The sequence below is a fragment of the Pyrus communis genome, chromosome 8 (assembly GCF_963583255.1).
Source record: "Pyrus communis chromosome 8, drPyrComm1.1, whole genome shotgun sequence".
NCBI lineage: Eukaryota > Viridiplantae > Streptophyta > Magnoliopsida > Rosales > Rosaceae > Pyrus > Pyrus communis.
Genome location: NC_084810.1, coordinates 22,755,885 through 22,778,344, shown reverse-complemented (window position 1 = coordinate 22,778,344; position 22,460 = coordinate 22,755,885). Strand labels below are relative to the sequence as shown.

General features: G+C 39.3%; 1 protein-coding gene and 2 pseudogenes across 1 annotated transcript; 2 read left to right on the top strand and 1 right to left on the bottom strand.

Annotated features, from left to right (window-relative positions):
- The first annotated feature begins 491 nt into the window (after positions 1-491).
- On the top strand, positions 492-4,455 carry LOC137743651 (putative disease resistance RPP13-like protein 1). The gene is made up of 4 exons (XM_068483582.1): positions 492-3,146; positions 3,225-3,518; positions 3,588-4,202; positions 4,354-4,455. The coding sequence occupies exons 1-4, from the start codon at positions 492-494 to the stop codon at positions 4,453-4,455; spliced, it is 3,666 nt and encodes a 1,221-aa protein (XP_068339683.1).
- Positions 4,456-4,870: 415 nt separating this feature from the next.
- LOC137743160 (uncharacterized) lies at positions 4,871-6,409 on the bottom strand (annotated as a pseudogene).
- Positions 6,410-11,362: 4,953 nt separating this feature from the next.
- Positions 11,363-13,016, top strand: LOC137741680 (putative disease resistance RPP13-like protein 1; annotated as a pseudogene).
- The last annotated feature ends 9,444 nt before the right edge of the window (positions 13,017-22,460 follow it).

Here is a 22,460-nt window from a genome sequence, read left to right as displayed (position 1 = left end):
TCGAAAATCAATTCTCTTTCCTTATTCCGATTACCCTTACGTAAACGTGCCAGAAGCGAAAGGGGAAGGGTGCCGATGTGGGTAATGTAGATAGTATTGCCTACCCGAATAAACATTAGAAGGAGAGACCTCGTGAGACTTGGGTTATTCAAAAGAAAAGGATTACTGTATTGGTCAATAAAGACAGTCCACAAAAATGCAAAAACCTCGTGAGACTCATAACACATGGAGGAGCGTTAAACCACGTGAGTTTTACCTAATGGTCCAAATAATATTATTTGTTTGCTAATTCCCAGTTATTAACTTAATAGGATCCCATCTCCAAGAGAGCATCTGCTTTGTGCACTCTACGCGTAATTTCCTACCAGCTTCTTAATTACATATAATAATATAACCACTTTTTAGTACCAAGCGAAACTATAGTCGTTCATTCAGTAGTTTTTGCAAAACACTAAATTCCATTTGCAAACAAGAAAATCGATCGGTCGATCATGGCGTTGGCGTTGGTAGGTGGAGCCGCTCTCTCGGGTTTCTTCCAGCAAGTATTTGTGAAGTTGGATTCTCAGGAGGTCAAGAACTTCGTCAGAGGAAAGAAACTGACCGATGGGTTGCTGAAGAAGTTGAGGATCGAGTTGATGTCTATCAATGCTGTTTATGATGATGCCGAGCAAAAGCAGTTAAGTAACCCAGTTGTGAAGCACTGGCTGCATGAGCTTAAAGAGGCAGTCTTTCATGCTGAGGACCTACTGGACGAGATCAAGACAGAAGCGTTAAGGCGGAAAATGGAAGCTGAATTTGGAAGTAGCACAAGCAAGGTACAAGACCTCATCTCTGCTTCTTTCCATGCTTTTGATGAATCTATAGACAACAAGATAAAGGAAATTCTTGAGACGCTAAGCTTCATTTCCAAACAGAAAGATGCCTTCGGTTTGAAAGAACGTTGTGGTCACAGAGTCTCACAAACATTGCCTTCAACTTCTTTAGTAGAAGGCTCCGATGTATATGGAAGAGATCATGAGAAGGAAACCATCATTCAATTGTTGCTATCAGATGATGTTACTTGTTATATGATTGGCGTCATTCCCATCGTGGGCATGGGTGGGATCGGAAAGACCACCCTTGCTCAGCTCTTATACAATGATGATAGAGTGAAGCAGCATTTTGAGCTCCAGGCATGGGGTTGTGTTTCTGATGAATTTGACGTCGTTAAGATCACACAAACAATTTATGCATCAGTCACTTCACAAACCTGTGATACCACAGACCTAAACCAGCTTCAAGTCAAACTCAAAGATGCTTTGGCGGGGAAGAAGTTTCTTTTTGTTCTTGATGATGTTTGGAACGAGAATTACAATATTTGGGATTCCTTAAGACGCCCCTTCGAGTCTGGAGCTGATGGAAGTAAGATCATTGTGACCGCAAGGAATGATGGTGTTGCATCTACGATGGGTACTATTCAAACCCACTATTTAAAGCACTTACTTGAGGAAGACTGTTGGTTTTTATTTGCAAAACATGCCTCCAAAGATGCAAGTGGTGTTGTAGATCCAAATCTTGAGGTAATTGGAAGACAAATTGTTAGCAAGTGTAAAGGCCTTCCTTTAGCTGCAAAATCTCTCGGTGGTCTCTTACGCTCTGAACCAAATGTGGAGGAATGGGAAAATGTGCTAAAAAGTGACATATGGGAGTTGTCAGATGCAAAGACTGACATTCTGCCAGCTTTATGGCTAAGCTATAAGTATTTGTCTCCGGTGGTGAAGCGTTGTTTTGCTTATTGTTCAATATTTCCCAAAGATTATGTATTTCAAAAATCTGAATTAATTTTGTTGTGGATGGCCGAAGATCTTTTACAACCCCAAAAGAAAAATATGTTGGAAGATGTTGGAGAGAAATACTTTGATGATCTAATCTCTCGGTCATTTTTTCAATACTCGTCTTCAAATGATTGTTTCATCATGCATGATCTAATGCATGACTTGGCGACTTACGTATTTGGAGAATTTTGCATTAGATTGGAAGACCACGACTTCTCATTGGACGTTGTGAGCAAGGGTCGTCATTTTTCTTATTTGCAATATTCATCTAATGTTGATTATGAGAGATTTGACACTGTTTATGAAGCTAAGTATTTGCGCACCTTCATTCTTGACAGAAGCTATTTTCGGCCGCCAGTACGACTTGATCGTCTTTCAATGCTACAATGTTTAAGAGTTCTCAAACTACGAGGGCTTGATATTGGGGAGTTGCCTGATTCGATTAGCAACTTGAAGCATCTACGGTACCTAGACTTGTGCATGACTTCAATCCAGAAATTACCAGACACGGTATGCAGTTTGTATAATTTACAAACATTATTGTTGTCGTATCAAACTGAATTGCCCACCAATTTGAGTAGACTTGTCAACTTGCGCCATCTTGATTTCAGCGATATGAATGTAAAAAAGATGCCCCTCCACATGGGTAAATTGAAAGATCTGAGAACATTACGAGGTAAATTTGTCTTGGACAAAAAAGATGGCGGGAGAATTGCTGAGTTAGAGGGGCTTCAGCATTTGCGTGGAAATCTTCATATATCAGGGCTTCAAAATATCAAACGTGTTGAGGATGCTTCGGAGGCCAAACTAAGGGACAAGAAGCTTAATGAACTACGTTTGAAATGGGAAGGTGACACTATCGATTCTCAAAACGATAGCCGAGTGCTGGGCAACCTGCAGCCCAATACAAACCTAAAAGTACTGGCTATAGAAGGATACGGAGGCACAAAGTTTCCAGGTTGGTTAGGAGATGAGTCTTTCTCTAACCTCGTCACTATCCGACTTGAGACTTGTGGATATTGTTTCTCCCTCCCAGCATTGGGGCAGCTACCCTCCCTCAAAAGGCTTGAAATTTATGGGTTAAATGGAGTGGAATCAGTGGGGTCTGAGTTTTATGGGGGAATTAAACCTGCATTTAGATCTTTGGAGTTTCTGAGTTTCTGTAGCATGCAGGAATGGCAAGAGTGGTGTTTCCCCGGAGGTGAAGAAGAAGTAGGCGGACATTTTCCTAATCTTTGTGAGCTTCGTCTGGACTACTGTCCCAAACTAATGGGGAATATACCGTTAGACTACTTCCCAAGACTTGAGCGACTACGTTTGCTTAAAGTTAATGTTGAATCCCTTGCTTGTTCGCAAGAATGCAATAAATTCCGTATTGAACTCCCATCCCTCCTTACGTTGGAAATAAAGTATTGCCCGAATCTGGTATGTTTTGTGGGTGGTGGAGTGTTGCTTGCGCCCAACTTGAAGATGATATGTGTGCTCACTTCTAAAAACTTGTGGTCAATGCCAGAGGAGATGCACGCCTCTCTCCCGTCCCTTCAGTCTCTGTACATAGACGGGTGTAAAGAATTTGTGGGTTTCCCCCATGATGGAGGACTGCAAGCGCCCAACTTGAAGAATATGAAAATCAAAGAATGTAACAAATTCAGGTCACTGTCAGAGGAGATGCACGCCTCTCTCCCGTCTCTTCAGTCTCTGTCCGTAATTAAGTGTAAAGAATTTAAATCATTTCCGGAAGAATCTAAATTCCCATCTCTCGTTGTCTTGAAGATAAAGGGATGCCCAGAATTTGTGGGTTTCCCCCATGGAGGAGGACTGCAAGCGCCCAACTTGAAGAATATGGCAATCTATCATTGTAACAAAATCAGGTCACTGCCAGAGGAGATGCAAATCTCTCTCCCGTCTATCGAGTCTTTGTGTATATGGGATTGTCCAGAATTGGAATCATTTCCGGAAGGGGGATTGCCGTCTAAATTGCGTTCGCTCGAAATCTGGAGTTGTAAAAAACTGATGGCAAACCGTATGCGGTGGGGTCTACAAACACTCACCTCTCTCATAAACTTGGGTGTCGACTTCTCAGGATGTGAAGAAGAAGAAATTGTGGAATCATTTCCAAAAGAGGGGCTGCTGCCAACCACTCTCACTTCTCTCAGAATCTCCGGTCATCCGAATCTAAAAACCATTGACGGCAAGGCGTTAAGACACATCATCTCTCTCGAGGAGTTGTATATTTGTAATTGTCCTCAACTCCAGAGCTTGCCAGATGAAGGGCTACCCACTTCTCTTTCTCTTCTATATATCTTCCAGTGTGATTTGCTGACACAACGGTGCCAGAGAGACACGGGAGAAGATTGGGCCAAGATTTCTCACATCCCCAACATAAAGATTGATATGATTTCCGAGTGATATGATTTGCAATGGTATGTATTTCGTCAACGTGCATTTATTTGTTTATTTACGATCTAGCTGTGTAAATTTTAAATCATAAACATGTTTCAAATGTTAATATTCACATGATAACAAATTCTACAGGTACTCGTCCCATATAAACTTCAAAGTATTTGAGATAGAAAGATACGGAGGTGCAAAAATTCCAAATCGGTTAGGAGACGACTCGTTCATTCTCTCATCTTGTTAGTCTTCGACTTGTGGATTGTGAATGTTGTTCATTCTCTCATCTTGTTGGTTTGTAAAATATGGATGATGCTTTCGTTTATGTGGAACTGGGAATCTATGATCATGCATGCATGTTGCAAGACCAGAGTATCGCAAACCCTCTGTTGTTTACTAATCTATCCCAACCTGTCTAAATTCAACTTGTTTAATTAGTATTGCAAGATGATCTTATCTACTAATCATGTCTTATCAAATGATTACCATTTCATCATGCCCTTAGGGATGCAACAAAAGTTTTCAAGTTGCTTCGCATGTGTAGGTTTGGAGTTGTGCAATGATATGTACGCGAAACTTATGAGCAAACAAAAGTAAACAACTCTTACACATAAATACTGGCTGCCAGAAAATGTTAGTAGTACCAGAGAAGATAAGCTTGTAATAAATTTCTAATTCTCAAAACAGAGGAAACAAGAGAACGAAGATCTACATATGATTTCTTTTATGAGCATGTTCTTCATTATGGTGCTGTGTCCGACATGCATATCCATACCAGCAATTTTCCTTGTTTGATGCCTCTGTGGGTAGATGATATTTAGGAATCGAAATCTGAAACCGGTACAAGAGGAAGGAGGTCAGCTTCTCATAACAGTAATTGCATGTAGGTCTCCCAGAAGTTATCGCCTCAGCATTATTCAGGGGCATCCTCGTTTGATCAATTTCTCTGTTGTTCAACTTTGCAAGCCATTCTGCAACGACATCCTGCAATGTTCTCCCCAACTGTGCAATACACTTCTCAGTGATAACTTGTTCATGTCGATTGTTTTCATGTGCCGAAGTAGGGATTCTACAGATGGTCCGTTCTGAGATTGGTTTGAAGGTCTCGCGACTGCACACACGGTGAGAATCACTCTGTGAAACCCCTTGCACATGCCAATATGTACAGCAAAATACCTTATCGCATCCTAAGCAGTGTTGAGGTACACTGTTATTGGTGCACGAAGGCATCATTCCTCCGCATGCTTGACATTGCAGATGGATAGTTGTTTGATTGCAGCGAAACCCACCATATTCATTACCACATTGAGGGCATGGATTAGACGCATTATCATATTCTTCATCCACTTGGGAGCGAGCCCTTTTTCCGCAAAGACATTTTTCAGAGTTTAAGATAAGATTATATCGTATTGTTGCATAGGAGTCTAAAATTGCCACTTCATCATTGGAGCGTTTTAGTGAAGAATCCACTTATAGTATTTCCTCCACAACGTTAAGCAGGAAGTGATTTCTTCCAACAAACTGTACAACTGCTCGACATAGTACATTTGAACGTTTCTCCTGCGATCTCTTTAACCACTCAGAGAAACATCCGTTGCAGAAATTATGGAAGCAAGGAGCAACTGTAACAACATCATGCCATATATTCAAGCAAATGCAGCATTTTAAAGCATGTTATTTGTGTACTTATCAGACCACAAAATGCTTCTGGAAGTTCATCAAGAAGTTGGGGTGTCCATCCCTCCATGATTCTCCGTGGAACAGTCATTGGATCCTCCACGATCTCCATAATGGTAACCATGTTCTCCTTAGCCACGATTTCAATGGATGGTTGGGCACCAATAACACTGTACCGGCCCTAACAAATGATTGACACCAAAAATTTGTAAGTGATTAATTATTGTCTAAAGTCAGATGCAAACAAATACAAATGATACATGGGGCTGAGGACGCTTACAACATTGGAGTCGTTGGAACCCCGCTCAACTGACTCAAACAGAAAACTTGGAGCATCTCTATCATCCTCCTTAACCAGACACCGGTAAGCAAGAACAGGAGTTGGATGATCCGAGACAGAGGAATTAAATTCCCCTTCTTCGAGGCTTCTACAAACTTCTCTGATTCGTCGGCTGCAGTAAAATCAATCGTACAAATCAAAACTCGCATTAGTATAACCAATTCAGTTCCTTACAAACAGACATTGCCTGACAGAATCAAATTTTGAATTCTTAAATTTGGGCAGATTATAATCATATAATGACCACCACTCTCACTGTTCGGCTAATCGAACCGAAATTAGCATTTTACAATGTAAATCAAAACACAATTAACTAAAAACCCAGAAATTCATTTTCTTTATTTTCTTCCAGCAAAACAATCATAGATACTCAAATGTAAATGGCTAATACTCAATTAGTTCTACATTTTCTAGGAAACCAAACACATCCCAGAAAGCAAATGTAGTTGAATCAACTGCTCCAGAAGAAAAATTGAAACGAGCAACAAAAAATATTACAAAGGTCGGGAAGAAAAAAAGACAATGCGAAGATGAAAATTAAAGGAATCAAGCGAAGGAGGAAGGGTGCCGATGTGGGTAATGAAGTATTGCCTAACCGAATAAACATTAGAAGGAGAAGGACCCGCATAGGGCTGCGCCAGTTTTTGTTGATGGGGATGTTGCCAATGATGCTGGACTGGGCCCGCAGCATTAAAGGGCCGACCACCACCACTAGAATTAAATTATTGACAAGTGAAATCCATAAAGCACCCAAAAATTAGGTAAAGATTTTTACTTTATAATAACGAGTGGTTCTCATGTGTAGTAGATTTGTAATGCGAGATCCTCCTGGTCTTTGATTAGCTGTTAACTCGAGATGTCAAATATTGTACGTTAAAATTTTATTTGATGGGTAAATTGAATACAAATGTTAAATTTTTTTTTTTTTTCAATTAAAATGTCAAATATTTATTTTATTATTTTATTGAGCCTAAAGGTACATTAAATATTAAAAAATAATCAAAATGTTGTAAACATTCCTAGTTTAAGTATGATTGTGTAAATCCTAGATTAAATTTAATTCTAGTTATCATTTCTTATTATATCTTGTATTCTTTGGGGAAGAAGAAATATCTTCTCTCCTTTACTACTATAAATAAAGGCACAATGTAAGAGGGATAACAACACACATTCCCCTACAATTCTACAAACATCTCTCTCTTCTTCTCCTTGTCGTTGGCCATCCTAAACTTGTCAGATAAAATAAACCACAACACGTTATCAGCACAATCCTACCGCTGCGCTCAGGAATCTGACGTTGAAGAATTTTTCTTCATCAAACCAGTTTATCCATATCATCACGCAATCAGGTTCTTTCAAAACAACGATTTTTAACTTGATATTTTTGCAGTCCTGATAGCATAAACATTCACTATGATGCATGACCCAACTTTACGTTTTACGTATTTTAGATTCTACATAAATTGTGTATGCCTCATAATCATAATTGTTGAAATTATGTGAATTTGATATTTGCCATGAATTGAATCAAATTGAATATGTTTTTTTTAATTGAATTATATATCAAAAATTGAATTGAAATTTTTTTTTTTTGGGAACCTAGGGTTCTTTCGAACTCGTGACCACCATCCTGCAAATGGGATTCCCCAAGCCAAGCCGAGAGCCTGCAACTCTCTTTCTCCCTAGAAAACCCACGGAACCAGAAGTTACGAGTCTCAAAACCAACAAAACACAACACCTTTCACGGTGTCCTTGACCACAGCATGGCCTGCAGCCATTGCCTTGAACCTTTGGTTCATGTTGCTGACGACCAGAAGTCGTCCCACATAAATAAAATAAATAAATAAAGGACTGAGATTCGTCGAAATCTCGTCGGAATTTTTTTTTGAAATTCCGATTCAATTGCCCTGTCTCGGCCCGACTTATTCAATTTGTATATTAGAACCTGTATGTTCTACTCCTACGTGAAGGGATTGATTTTTCTCCATTACACTAACCACATCTTGTCCATCTATTTTGTGATAGGAACATGTCGAATTTGAACAAACTTGACTTCATCGCTTTAGAGGTCTCTGGAAGGAACTACCTCTAGTGGGTCCAAGATGTGAAGCTCCACCTCACTGCAAAGAACTTGCGTCATGCCATTGAAGAAGCAATAAACGAACTTGTTGGCGAAGCTGAAAAAGCCACTGCTATGATCTTCATCCGAAGACATATTCATGATGCTCTACAAACTGAATACCTTGCTAAGGAGGATCCACGTGCATTATGGGTCGATTTGGCTGATCGTTTTGATCACCAAAAAGACATATTCTTGCCTGAAGCAGGACACAGCTGGCAGCATTTGCGCTTCCAAGACTTTAAGTTTGTGAATGAATAATACTTTGAAGTTTGTCGAATCCGATAACTTCTCAAGTTTTGCAATGAAACTTTGACTGAAGAGGATCTCCTAGAGAAGACCTATTCGACTTTCTCTGCTTCTAATAATGTCTTGCAACAATAATATAGAGCTCAGAAGTTCACTACGTTCTCAGATTTGATCTCTGTTTTACTTCTCGCTGAAAAGCAGAACCAGCTGTTGATGAAGAATCATCAAGCTCGACCTACTGGGGCAACTGTTGTGCCTGAAGCACATTATAGCACCAACCAATGCGCAAAACGCCAAAAGAAGCGTGGTAAGGGCGGCCATAAGCCATCCCACCAAGGTTAACAGAGTCAAGGCCCATCCAAGAGAGGAAACAAAGCCCAGAAGCGCTCAAACCTCGCTCCGAAAGCCCCAAACTTCAAGAATAAGGGCAAAGCACCTGAAACCATGGATACATACATGTGCTATCGTTGTGGTTCAAAGGACCACTGGTCCCATGTTTGCTGAGCTCCTAATAAAGTTGTAGATGAATATCATTCTCGATGTAAGAAGTTTGAATCAAATGTCATGCAAGTGGACGAACCGGAGACTACAAAGATAGAGGTTTCTGATTTTCATGTGTATACCACCCTTATAGAAGATTAGAATTTTAGACATAGACTTATTTTTAGTTGAAATAAGATAATTGGGGCTGAATTCCACCTAGTGGTCAAATCCCTCCTTTGTTTTTGGTTGATTTTTGAACAATTTTCCTTTATGTTTGAATTATTAGTTGGTGATTTGTTTTGGATATTAAGTTTTTAATCATTGAATAAATGAAATTATTTTGAATTGATATTTGTTTTTATAAACTTTTATGCATGTGACCGATTCAAATTAATTTCTCATTCTATGTATGACTAGTGGGAAAGTTAGTTGTCTGGCAGATAGTGTAACCACACACAATGTTTTGCGTGAACGCATCTATTTCACTAACTTCGTACCTAAGAATGCAACTCTGACAACCCTCTCAGGCTCATCCAACCTGATAGAAGGATACGGTAAAACACATATAATGTTGTCCAATGGTACAATCTTGACCATTGATAAGGCACTCTATTCTCCACGTTCTGGAAGAACGTTGTTAAGTTTCAAGGACATTAGAGATAACAATTACCATGTTGAAACCCACGTAGAAAACAGAGTTGAATTTTTGTGCATAACTTCCTACGAATATGGCCAGAAGTGTATTCTAGAGAAGATGAAGCGTATCCGAGTGGTCTGTATACTACGACCATACGCCTCATTGAATGCCACTATATGGTCGGCCCTACTACTAGGACCGCACACGAAATTACACTTTGGCATGATCGTTTGGGACATCCTGGACGAATAGCGATGCGCCGTATCCTTAAATCTTCACATAGGCATCCACTAAGTTTATGTTTGATCCAAGGAATCGCATGTCAAACATGTTCGATGGGAAAGCTTATTACTAAGCCTTCTTATGACAAGATTCGTTCCAATCCTCCCATTTTTCTACAATGGATTCAGGGGAACATTTGTGGACCGATTCACCCTCCCTGCGGACCATTTAGATACTTTATGGTTTTGGTTGATGCTTCCACACATTGGTCACACGTGTGTTTGTTGTCCACAAGGAACGCTGCATTCTCCAAATTGTTGGCTTAGGTTATCAAGCTTAGGGTTCACCACCCAAATTATCCGATTAAATATATTTGATTGGATAATGCTGAAGAATTCACATCTAAAACTTTTGATGACTATTGCATGTTGGTTGGGGTTGAAGTTGAACATCCTGTAACCCATGTTCATACCCATAATGGCTTGGCAGAGGCTTTCATTAAGCGCTTACAAATGATTGCTCGATCATTGGTCATACGTACCAAGCTTCCAATTGCTGCTTGGGGCCATGCAATATTGCACGCAGCAAAGTTGGTCCGTCTGAGGCTTGTTGCGACACAACCATTTAGTGCCCTTCAGTTGGTTACCGGATAGGAACCCTACATATCGCATCTGCGCGTATTAGGTTGTGCGGTATATGTGCCGATCTCGCCGCGCTTACGTACAGAAATGAGGCCTCAACAAAGGATGAGAATCTATGTCGAAAATGATTCTCCTTCGATTATTCGTTACTTAGAACCTTTGACAGACGATCTATTTACTGCTCGTTTCACGGATTGTCATTTCTATGAAACAGTCTTCCTGTCGTTAGAGGGAGATAAGAACATCAACGTTCCTGAAGAACGATGCGAATTATCGTGGACGACTCCCACTTTGTCTCATTTAGATCTCTGCACCGCTCAATTTGAAACTGAAGTGCAGCACATATTAGATCTTCAGAGCTTAGCTCATAGCATGCCAGATGTTTTCACCAATATAGAGCGCGTGACAAAATCACATATTCCAACTGCGAATACGCCTACAAAGATGGATGTACCAAATGTATGACAAACTGCCCTCCTGGAAGCCCAGGATGCCAATCTTGGTGATCCACGTACATTATCGGCTAGCCAATCATCTGCCCCTACACAAAAGCGTAGCAGACCCATTGGTTCAAAGGATTCACACCCTCGGAAGAGGAAAACCACGGCACAAGGTCCCGAAGAACCTACCGTGAATCTGACAATCGCTTACTCATTCTACCCAACGCATGAGGAAATTCTAGATTATGGAAGCGTCCTTGAAGGGACCAATCATCTTCCCGAGAATTGTGAGATTTCAGTCTGTTATGCTAGCTTAGATAATGTGTGGCGTAGAAATAAGATGATTATGGCGTTGGCAGTGATAGGTAGAACCGCTCTCTCGGGTTTCTTCCAGTAAGTGTTTGTGAAGTTAGATTCTTAGGAGGTCAGGAACTTCATCAGAGGAAAGAAACTGACTGATGGGTTGCTGAAGAAGTTGATGATTGTTAGTGTTGTTTATGATGATGCCGAGCAAAAGCAATTACGTAACCTACATGTGAGGTCGTGGTTGCACGAGCTTAAAAAGGGAGTCCTTGATGCTGAAGACCTACTAGACGAGATCAAGACAGATGTGTTGAGGTGGAAAATTGAAGGTGAATTTGGAAGTAGCACAAGCAAGGTACAAGACCTTGTCTCTGCTTCTTTGCATGCTTTTGATGAGTCTGTAGAAAGCAAGAGAAAGAAAATTCTTGAGAGGCTAAGCTTCATTGTAGAACAAAAAGATGCCCTTGATTTGAAAATAGGTAGTAGACACAAAATGTCACAAACATTGCTTTCAACTTCTTTAGTAGAAGGCTCTAATGTGTATGGAATAGATCATGAGAAGGAAATCACTATTCAATTGTTGCTATCAAATGATGTCACTTGTAGTAACATTGGCATATTCCCATTGTGGGCATAGGTGGGATCAGAAAGACCACCCTTGCTCAGCTCTTATACAATGATGATAAAGTGAAGCAGCATTTTGAGCTCCAGGCATGGGTTTGTGTTTCTGATGAATTTGACGTTGTTAAGATCACACAAACAATTTGTGCATCAGTCACTTCACAAACATGTGATACCACAGACCTGAACCAGCTTCAGGTCAAACTCAGATGCTTTGGCGGGGAAGAAGTTTATTTTTGTTCTTGATGATGATTGGAATGAGAATTACAATATTTGGGATTCTTTAAAACGCCCCTTCGAGTCTGGAGCTGATGGAAGTAAGATCATTGTGACAACACAGAATAATGGTGTTGCAACTACGATGGGTACTCTTCAAACCCACTATTTAGAGCACTTCAAGAAAACTGTTGGTCGTTATTTGCAAAACATGCCTTCAAAGATGCGAGTGTTATTATAGATCCAAATCTTGAGGTAATCGGAAGACAAATTGTTAGCAAGTGTAAAGGCCTTCCCTTAGTTGCAAAATATCACGATGGTCTCTTACGCTCTGAACCAAATGTGGAGGAATGAGAAAATGTGCTAAAAAGTGACATATGGGAGTTGTCAGATGCAAAGATTGAAACTCTGCCGGCTCTATAGCTAAGCTACCAGTACTTGTCTCTGGTGTTGAAGCATTGTTTTGCTTATTGTTTGATATTTCCCAAAGATTATGAATATGACAAGTCTGAATTAATTTTGTTGTGGATGACTTAAGATCTTCTACAACCCCAAAAGAAGACTAGGTTGGAAGATGTTGGAAAAAAAATACTTTGATGACTTAATTTTGTTGTGGATGACTTAAGATCTTTTCCAGATACTCAAGTCGCCAAGTTTTCTTGTTGGAAGACCATGACTTCTTGCATTAAATTGGAAGACCATGACTTCTTGTTGGACGTTGGACGTTGTGAGCAAGGGCCGTCATTTTTGACTAAAGGTTATGGCAGGTGTGCCAGCTTTGTGACTGCTTCCAGCCGCCATAATACGGCCTTGGAAGTCATTGGACGTTAGACGTTGTGAGCAAGGGCCGTCATTTTTGACTAAAGGTTATGGCAAGTGTGCCAGCTTTGTGACTGCTTCCAGCCGCCATAATACGGCCCTGTATACAATGCACTACGCTTAGTATTGTATCATTATACCTATACGAAAACTTCAGTTGATGGGCACTATTTACCAATAGTGATTTCACGAAAATACCTTTCGTTTTTCTTCCCATTACTGCTTTATTTTTTAATGTTAAACAGTGGATTTACAAATTTCCCCTTACTATTTGTTGGATGGGGGCGCGACCACGTCTTTAAAGAGACCAGTTTGTTCCATTTGCATCCAGAATCTCTCCAGTTCTCTATCTTATAAACCATGAACCAAAAAATCCTCTCTAAAAAAACCATGAACCCCATCACAATCTCTCTCAAAACCTATCAACCACAACACAATCCGGTCCCGATTGGAAGAAAGCTTTAAGCCCAGAAAAAGTTACGTTTCATGGTGAGTTCTCCTACCGCTTTGGGGCTTTTTTTTTTTTTTTTTCCTTGGGTAGCATGCAGTCTTTTCTGAGTTAATGGTCGAGGGCCTTGTTATATATATAAAATAATATAATAAATAAAATAATAAATAAAAAATAAAAGTAGTGCTTATGGGTCAGGTATGAGATTTTTTAGGTACTCAAGATTCTTGAATTCTAGATGTGTTGAATTTGGTTTTGTTTTTCACTAATTGCCTGCTTCATAGAATTAATACAAATACAAAATGGAAAAAAGCTTTTCATCCATAAATAATACTCTTTTTTTTTTTTTTTTAAAGTTGTCTTGAGTTCAATTTTTTTTAAAATAATCTAATCAAACAAGTTTTTAAGATTTAAAACTTGAAAAGTAACTTCAAAAGTATTTTTCAGTTTTAAAAGTTAGATTCAAATAAAGTATTAAGAGGTTCTAAACTTTTGGGATTATTGAATTCAGTGTTTTATTTAGTTTGCTTAGCTTTGATTATATTGAATTTGAATTTGGTATTTTGTTTAGGTTTATTATGTTGAAATCAGAGTTTCAATTTAGGGTTTTGTTTAGGTTTAATCTAAAAGCTGCTTCGGAGACCTCTGTACCCTAGAAGCTGCTTCGAAGATCTAATCTTTCAGTGATGACCAGTTGATCTCCAAAAAGTGTTGAGTGATTCTCATCTTTCAGCCTTCAACTTTTTTTTTTTAAATTTTCTTTTTTGCCAAAAACATAAATAGGCTTTAAAGTCTTTGTTTTAGATTTGTGAAATGTGGAGAACTTTGCAAATTGCAGTTTCTTGGTGCCTGACTTTGATCTTTTGGAATAGTCTGTTTAGGGTGAAGGGAAATGGGCTTAAAGGTAGGTGAGTTTGTGATTTATTGTTGTGATTATATGCCCAGTTCTGTTTTTTTTTTTTTTTTTTTTTTTTTTTTTTTTTTTTTTTTTTAGCCCTTTCTTTCTTTTTTTAGGAGTGAAATGATGTGTTGGAATCTTCTCGGTTGCTAGAAATCTGAATACGTAGATAATGTGAATTGATACTAGTTCTATTGTTGTGTTATATGTCAAGATGAAGAGAAATTTTTCACTGTGCTCAGAATACAGGGTAGTACATCACGTGTCTTTATACAAGTTATGAGATTCTTGTGATAAAAAGTTATTAGCATAAAAAATAAAATTTCCCGCCACTCATATAATAACATGTAATATACCACTTGTGTTACAAACAAAACTTGGATGGAGAGCTACATTTATTAGTGTAGTTATGTAAAAAAATGTGAGGAAATTTTAATGTAGTAATTGAAAATAGTTTTTTAAATATAATTACTGCGAACATAATCTTCTCAAGGTTTTGATCTAAATGATCATTTTTGGGTTCATCGTTTTCAACGCAATGGGTTCTTTTACAGGACCAAAAAATGTCTAAGTTTCAAACCTTATGAAACTAAATCAAGAATTAAACACTATTTATAAAATTTTGACCAATTAGTAGATACTATTTATGACATTGGATTAATAAGTAGACACTATTTATGAAATTAGACCAATAAGTAGACGCTATTTATGAAACGAAAACAAGAATTAGGCACTAATTCTAAAACTAAACCAATAGTTGGAAACTATTAATGAAACTGGACCATACACTATTTATGAAACTAGATTAAGAACTAGACAATATTTACGAACCATGACTAGGGATGGCAACTTAAGTTGTCAAACTTGATCCCCGCAGGTAACCGACCTGAACAGTTCGGTTTCAAGGATCAAATTTCAAGTTTTTTACGGTTATGGGTAACCATTGGATAAATTGTTCGGTTTCGGGTTTAGTTATGGTTATAGGGGTATCCGCTTCGAACTCATAAGAATGAAATCCCTATTTTTTTCTCCAGCAACTTTAATACTTCATGGGAGACATGCAGTGCACACTTCAAAGCCTTTGAGTTCTTCCAGAAAACACACCTCACTTTCTCTCCACGTTCTTCCCATTTTTGTGCTCTGTGCTTCTCCCTTCCCCGAGCACCACATACACGTGTACACACATGCAAAACAAGGACCACACCACCATTTTCTCTCCCTCATCCCTCACCTTTCTCTTCTTCCCTGCTTTCTCTCTCACCTCACTTCTCTACAACTTTCTCTCTCTTTTTGTCTCTTTCTCCCTCTCCTCATTACACTCTCCTCACCTTTCCCGAGCTACGCACACATAGCACCACCACCCACACCATGCAGAGCCCTCAAACCACACCCTCCAGACCCCCACCATCTCTGCGACCTCTCACTCTCTCTCCTCATCCCTCTCGCACCACCGAGAACCAACAACCGAGACACCATCAGCCTCCTCGTCTCTCTCACTATTTAATCAGTTAAATTTTAGCAAGTATGTTAACACTTGAGTAATTTTCATAAGAAAGAAATATTATATATTCAGGGAAAACCGTTACCCGATGGGGAATCTGTTACCCAACAGGTTTGGTTACAGGGAATACATGTTCGGGTTTTTTACGGTTTCGGGTTTGGTTATGGGGATGGCACATCCGAACCCAATCCGCCATGTTGCCATCCTTAACCATGACCAAGAATTAGGCACTATTTGAATAAAATTATAGCATGGTTTTTTGTTAAAATAAACTTAGTCCAAGCCATTTTCATAAAAGTTCTCATTTCTTAATAAAAGAAACTAATATAATAATTAAGAGTCCGTCTGGCACCGCTTTTGCGCGGTTTAGAATCACTTCTGAATAAAGCACCTCCCACTTTTAAACCTAGAATCACCTCCCAAATAGGCTGTGAGCAATACAAGATCCAAAAGCTTTAAATAATTATTTAAGTTAATCCACCTGCTAATTAGGAAGAGATATTCCTAGACCTACTAGAATTTACACAATCACATTCTTATTCTAAATATGACTACAAGACTTCTCCTTGAGTGTATTAATACTCAACAAACCATCGCATCAGATCTTCAACACATAAGGTAGAATAGTTGATGAAGTCATCGGCATAACGGGTGAACGCAAGTCTTAAATTTAAAGAAAGTATGCATTGGTAGTAAAACTCACAAAACTTCGCTATAGTAAAACCCAAGGCATAGGGAAAACTCAGAAACTAAGGCAAAAAGTGAGAAGTATGCATAATGCCTAAAACAAACGTCAAACATGACGAATGTAGTGAACTGAACAGAGTATGATCATCCCAGGATGGGTGCCTCATCAAAACTTCGTTATGTAGCAAAAACCTAGTGAGAAATATGCTCTTAATCATAGGCAAAATAGTACATTAAGATCAAGTGAGTCAGGTTTAGGAGACTCCCTTTAAGTTAGACATAACTTCCAAATAAGAGAACTATAAGCGATTCAACTCAGATAATTTACGCATACCGTTTCCTTGGACGAGCCTCTAAAAAGTAAACTTGGGCGGTGACTTGGTGAAGAGATTGACCAGGTTGTCCTAGTAATGGATTTGCTTAACTTCAATGTTCTGATGCTGTTGTTGCTGGTAAGAGTAAAAGAACTTCGGCACTATGTGCTTGGTGTTGTCTCCCTTGATGTATCATTCCTTTAACTGCTCGATGCATGCTGCATTGTCTTCAAAGATCATCGTAGGAAGGTCAACGATGGAGGTAAGACCACTAGTACTTCGAATATGTTCCACAACTACTCTCAACCAAAAGCACTCACGCGATGCTTCATGCAGGGCGATAATCTCAACATGGTTCGAAGAAGTAACTAGCGTTTGCTTGGTAGACCTCCAAGATAAAGTGGTGTCTCCAACGGTAAAGACATAGCCTATTTGAGAATGTACCCTATGTAGGTTAGACAGATATCCAGCATCTGCGTAACCAACAAGGCGATAATCATTTCAAGAATTACATGGGGCGGCAACGCTTGAAGATTCACGGGTATAGAACAAGCCCAAATTCGTCGTACTGTTGAGGTAGCAGAAAATGTCTTTAACACCATTTCAGTGCCTACGTGTGGACGCATTGTTGTATCTAGCCAAAAGATTAATAACGAATGAGATGTCGTGTCTAATGCATTGAGCCAAGTACAATAAAGGCCCAATTTTACTTAGGTAAGGAAGTTCGGGTTCCAAAATCTCTTCTTCCTTATTTGGACGGAAGAAATCTCGTTTAGCATCTAGAGTCCGAACGATCATAGGTGTACTCGAAGGCTTCGCTTGATCCTCATTAAAACGTCACAACACCTTTTGGGTGTAGTTCGATTCATGTACTAGGATTCTGTCCGAACAATGCTCGATCTCCAGGCCGAGACAGTATTGAGTTTTCCTAAGATCATTCATCTCAAATTCCAATTTCAAGTGCAACAATTTCCTCAAGCTCTACGGGAGTTCTAATGAGGTTCATGTCGTCGACATAAACTACAACAATTACAAATTCGGAATGACTTCTTTATGAACACGCATAGGCATAATTTATTGTTCACATAACCCTGACTTGTCAAATATTCACTCAGACGGTTATACCACATCCTCCCAGATTGTTTCAATCTGTAGAGTGACCTCCTTAACCTAATTGAGAGAGTGTTTTGTGGTCTAGAACTATTTGAAATAGTCAATGGAAGTCCTTCTGGAACTTTTATGCATATTTCCGTATCTAGATCCCCATAGAGATACGTTGTTACCACGTCCATAAGCTGCTTATTCAGTTTTTTGGAAACTACCAAACTGATTAGGTAGCGGAACGTTATAACGTCCATTATGAGGGAATACATCTCCTCATAATTAATCCCAGGGCGTTGAGAGAAACCTTGCACTAAAGGGCGAGCTTTGTATCGCACTATTTCATTCTTCTCATAACACTTCCTCACGAAAACCGACTTGTAGCCAACGGACTTCACACGTGCTGGTGTAGGAACAATAGGTCCAAACATTTTACGTTTCGCAAGTGAATCGAGTTCGACTTGGATTGCTTGTTTCCAGTTTGATCAATCGGTTCTACGTTGGCATTCATCAACGGAGCGTGGTTTAATGTCATTGCTAAGTATAATGTCAGTAGCTACTATGTACACAAATGCATCGTCGATGATCATGTCATTCCGATTCCAAATCTTATCCAATACTGCATAATGGACTGAAATCTCGCGATTCTCAGAAGGTCAGTTTGTCTCATTTAAGACATCATCGTAATCTAGAATAACCTCATGCATTGGAACATATAAGTGAGAGATGGTCGGATTCAAACTATGGTCACTAGTTAGTGTCGATTTCCTTTTCCGGAGTTGTGAATCATTTGAACCAACATTTCAGGGTTGAAGCAGATGATTGGCTGGCTACCAATGTACCAGGCCGCATGGAAGGTACGATCTCCCCACCTTCGGGGATGGTTCAGCCTTCCCAAGCAGGCTAGTGACATAGGCGGGGTACATTTATCCTTGCAGGTGCGTTTGCAGCGGGTATATGTGATCTTGTCACCTTAGCTAGATCATTAAAAGCATCTGGCATGCTCTGAAGATCTATAATTCATCGCACCTTAGTTTCAGACTGGGTAGTGTGAGGATTTAAATGAGACACAGTGGAAGCATACCACGACAATTCATAACTTTCTCCCGGAACGTTAGCATGCTTATCTCCCCCTAACGATGGGAAAACTGTCTTATCAAAGTGACAATTCGCAAAATGTGCGGTAAAGAGATCTCCTGTCAAGGATTCTAAATAACGAAAAATTGATGGCAAATCATAACCAACATAGATTTCTATTTTTCTCTGATGACCTATTTTGGTACATAATGACGGCGCTATTGGCATATAAATGGCGCACCCAAACACCCGTAAATGCGAGGCGTCAGGCTGACCAACTGTAACGGTGAATGTGGTTGGGTAGTGGTGGGCCAACATAACTGCGTGCAATATTGCATAGCCCCAGGAAGATACTGACAATTTGGTTCTCATAACCAAAATTTGAGCTATCAATTGAAGGCGCTTTATGAAAGCTTCTGCTAGGCCGTCTTGTGTGTGAACATGGGGTACATGATGTTCCACATCAATCCCTACTGACCTGCAATAATCGTCAAAAGTCTATGACGTAAACTCTCCAACGTTATCCAGTCGAATCGACTTAATCAGATAATTAGGGTGGTGAGCCCTTAGCTTAATAATTTGTGCTATAAGTTTAGCAAATGCAGCGTTGCATGTGGATAACAGGCAAACATGTGACCATTGTGTCGATGCATCAACCACCACCATAAAGTATCTAAATGGTCTGCATGTTGGTTGGATAGGTCCACAAATATCCCCAAGAATCCTCTAATAAAATTTAGAAAGGTTGTGAATAATCTTTGTAATCGAGGGTTGAGTATTCAACTTCCCCAAAGAACATGCTTTGCATGGCGGAAATCCAACATAGGGAGGTAACTGATTCCCACGAGATGTTTTGAGGATAGGGCACTTCATTTCACATCCAGGATGTCCCAAACGATCATGCCAAAGCAGCAAAGTGCTCTAGAACTTAGGCATGGGGCCGGCCACATGGTGGCCTTCTATGCCTCGAATGGTTGTTATGTACAATCCACTCGGAATATGTTCCAACTTCTCGTGAATACGCTTCTAGTCATATTCGTATGAAGTGATACAAAGAAATTTAGAATCATTATCTTCACTGGTTTCAACATGATATTGATTATCTCGAATATCTTTAAAACTCAGCAACGTTCTTCCGGAACGTGGAGAATATAGTACCTTTTTAATGGTTTAGACTGTACCATTGGACAACATGATACATGCATTTCCGTATCCTTCAATCAGATTGGATGGGCCTGAGAGAGTTATCAGAGGTGCTTTCTTGGGTATAAAGTTAGTAAAATAGTGTTGCTTACGCAAGATGGTATGCATGGTAGCACTATCAGCCAGACAACTTTCTCACTGGACATACCTAGAAATAAATTGATTGAATTGGTCACATGTATAAATATAATTCATATTCATTCAATTAAGCAATTCGAGAAATAATATCCATAAAATAACAATTCATAATTCAAAACAAACCAAAACCAAACAAATTATTCCAAAGACTTAGAAAAATTATTCAAAATTAAACCATAAACCTAGAAAAATAGGGGAGGGGGGCCGGCCACTCCTAGTGGGTTCGCCCACTAAGGGTAAAACACCCTTAAACATGTCTAATTTATTCGTCCATAGGCACTGACGCCTCCTAAAAATCTGATATCTCTATTAATGTAGTAACATCTTCTAGATGGTCCACTTGTTCAAGTTCAACATGTCCCTAAAACAGAGGGTACAAAAAAAAACGTGATTAGTCATATGGTGATCCATCGACATATATCGTAGAACATTCGGGTTTTATAGACATGTATTGGTTTAATTTATGCATGAAACCTGCAGGATTTATGTGGTAAGTTTTGAATGAAAACTTCAGGTTTCAAAGGCACTAAATATGAAACTACCAGCTCAATTTAGTTTTATGAATGATTAGTTCATAAAGGAGAGGTTCCTGCAAGAAACATAGAAGGCAATATGCTGATTTAAGTGTAGTGTATTTGAGTTTCTTCATGAACTCAAGTATAAGAGCTTCGTTACTTGGAAAGTATGTCAACAGTTCAAAGTATACAAATAAATTATTGACTCGATAATGTCTAAAAGTAATCTTCAAGTCAATAATTTTGGATTTAATTATCAAATTAATGGACTGCGAGTCACTTTTAATTAATTCAATAGATCGGGACCAAATGGGGTCGCTCGTGGAAGCAATAATAATAACATTTGGGTTAAAATTATTTAGAATGCTAAATAATAGCATATGGTCAAAAAAGGCATAGCCCAAAAAGGGTTTGGGCTCGGGTGTGGCTATAATAGCAGCCCATAAATGGCTACAGGCCACGAGCCAAGACAGGTGAGCCCAGCAGCAGTAGCTACTGGCTTTTGGGCTGAAAAGGGGGGCACGGGTCAGGCTCAGCAAAACGCTAGCCTTAGGTTCGCGTGGGAAGCCCAACTAAGGTTGGGTCCGGGTCAGGGCAAGCTCAACCCAACAGACAGAGTTACGGGAAACGGGCCGGGGCAATATGGCATAACCCAGTGGGCTAGGGACTCACAAGACATCAGGCCAAAAGGTTGCAGGCTTTTGGTTTGGGCGAAAGGACTTCATGCCCATTAGTTGGATCAGGCCTTAAGGAGTTAGGATGTCTGGGTCAGTGCAACAAACCCAAAGGCTACTGCCGTGTGGTCCACTCGATTGGGCTTTAGGCCAGTGGTGGTTCGATGATGCCATGGAGGGGGTGCGGCGGTGGTGCTGCATAATGCCAACGCAAAAATTTTTTTTTTTTCGGACATGGTTAGGGTTTGAACAAACCCATGTAGTTGCTTCTAATTTATTTATATGCTTTAACTCACAATTCTACATAGCAATTTATTTGCGTAATGCATGAAACATATATATGTTTACAAATAAATGAACATATACAATATATATATATCATAAGGAAAATATAAACATAGAGGAGTTCATGCATCATGGGGAATGTTTTCATACTTCGTGGACATTTCAAATATCTTCCTTTATTTTAAGCGTACCTGATTAGCAGAAAACAAATAAGAGCCTTTGAATTTTGTGAAAGATAGCCTCCTCCTACGATCCATCAGTTCCTCAGTTTTTGGCAAGAGCGTGCTGATAACGTGTTGTAGGGCTATCTAACTGAGCTATCTAAGGGATAGAGAGAAAGGGGGCCGACGGTAGCAAGAGGGAGAAGATAGAGATTTAATTGTGAGGTGTGTGTTGTATCGCCCCTATTCTGCCCTTATTTATAATAGTATGGTAGGCAAAAACCTTACCCTTTTAGGATTACAACTCTTAATAGGCAATCAACTTCTAATAGGAATATAAGAGATATTTCTAGACCTACTATAATTTACACAATCACTTTCCTATTCTAAATATGACTGCAACAATTAAGCCTTTTTTTTTTTTTTTTGTGATTTTGGAAAATGTACCTATGTTTTGGTACAATAACATTTTATTCATTTTTT

What these genes read in the sequence shown, in the direction of transcription:
- LOC137743651 (XM_068483582.1), top strand. Translation starts at nt 492, where the DNA reads ATGGCGTTGGCGTTGGTAGGTGGAGCCGCTCTCTCGGGTTTCTTCCAG. An exon ending in TACGTTTGCTTAAAGTTAAT is followed by an intron (nt 3,147 to 3,224) that starts GTTGAATCCCTT and finishes TTGGAAATAAAG; the next exon opens with TATTGCCCGAATCTGGTATG. An exon ending in CTCACATCCCCAACATAAAG is followed by an intron (nt 4,203 to 4,353) that starts ATTGATATGATT and finishes TTCTACAGGTAC; the next exon opens with TCGTCCCATATAAACTTCAA.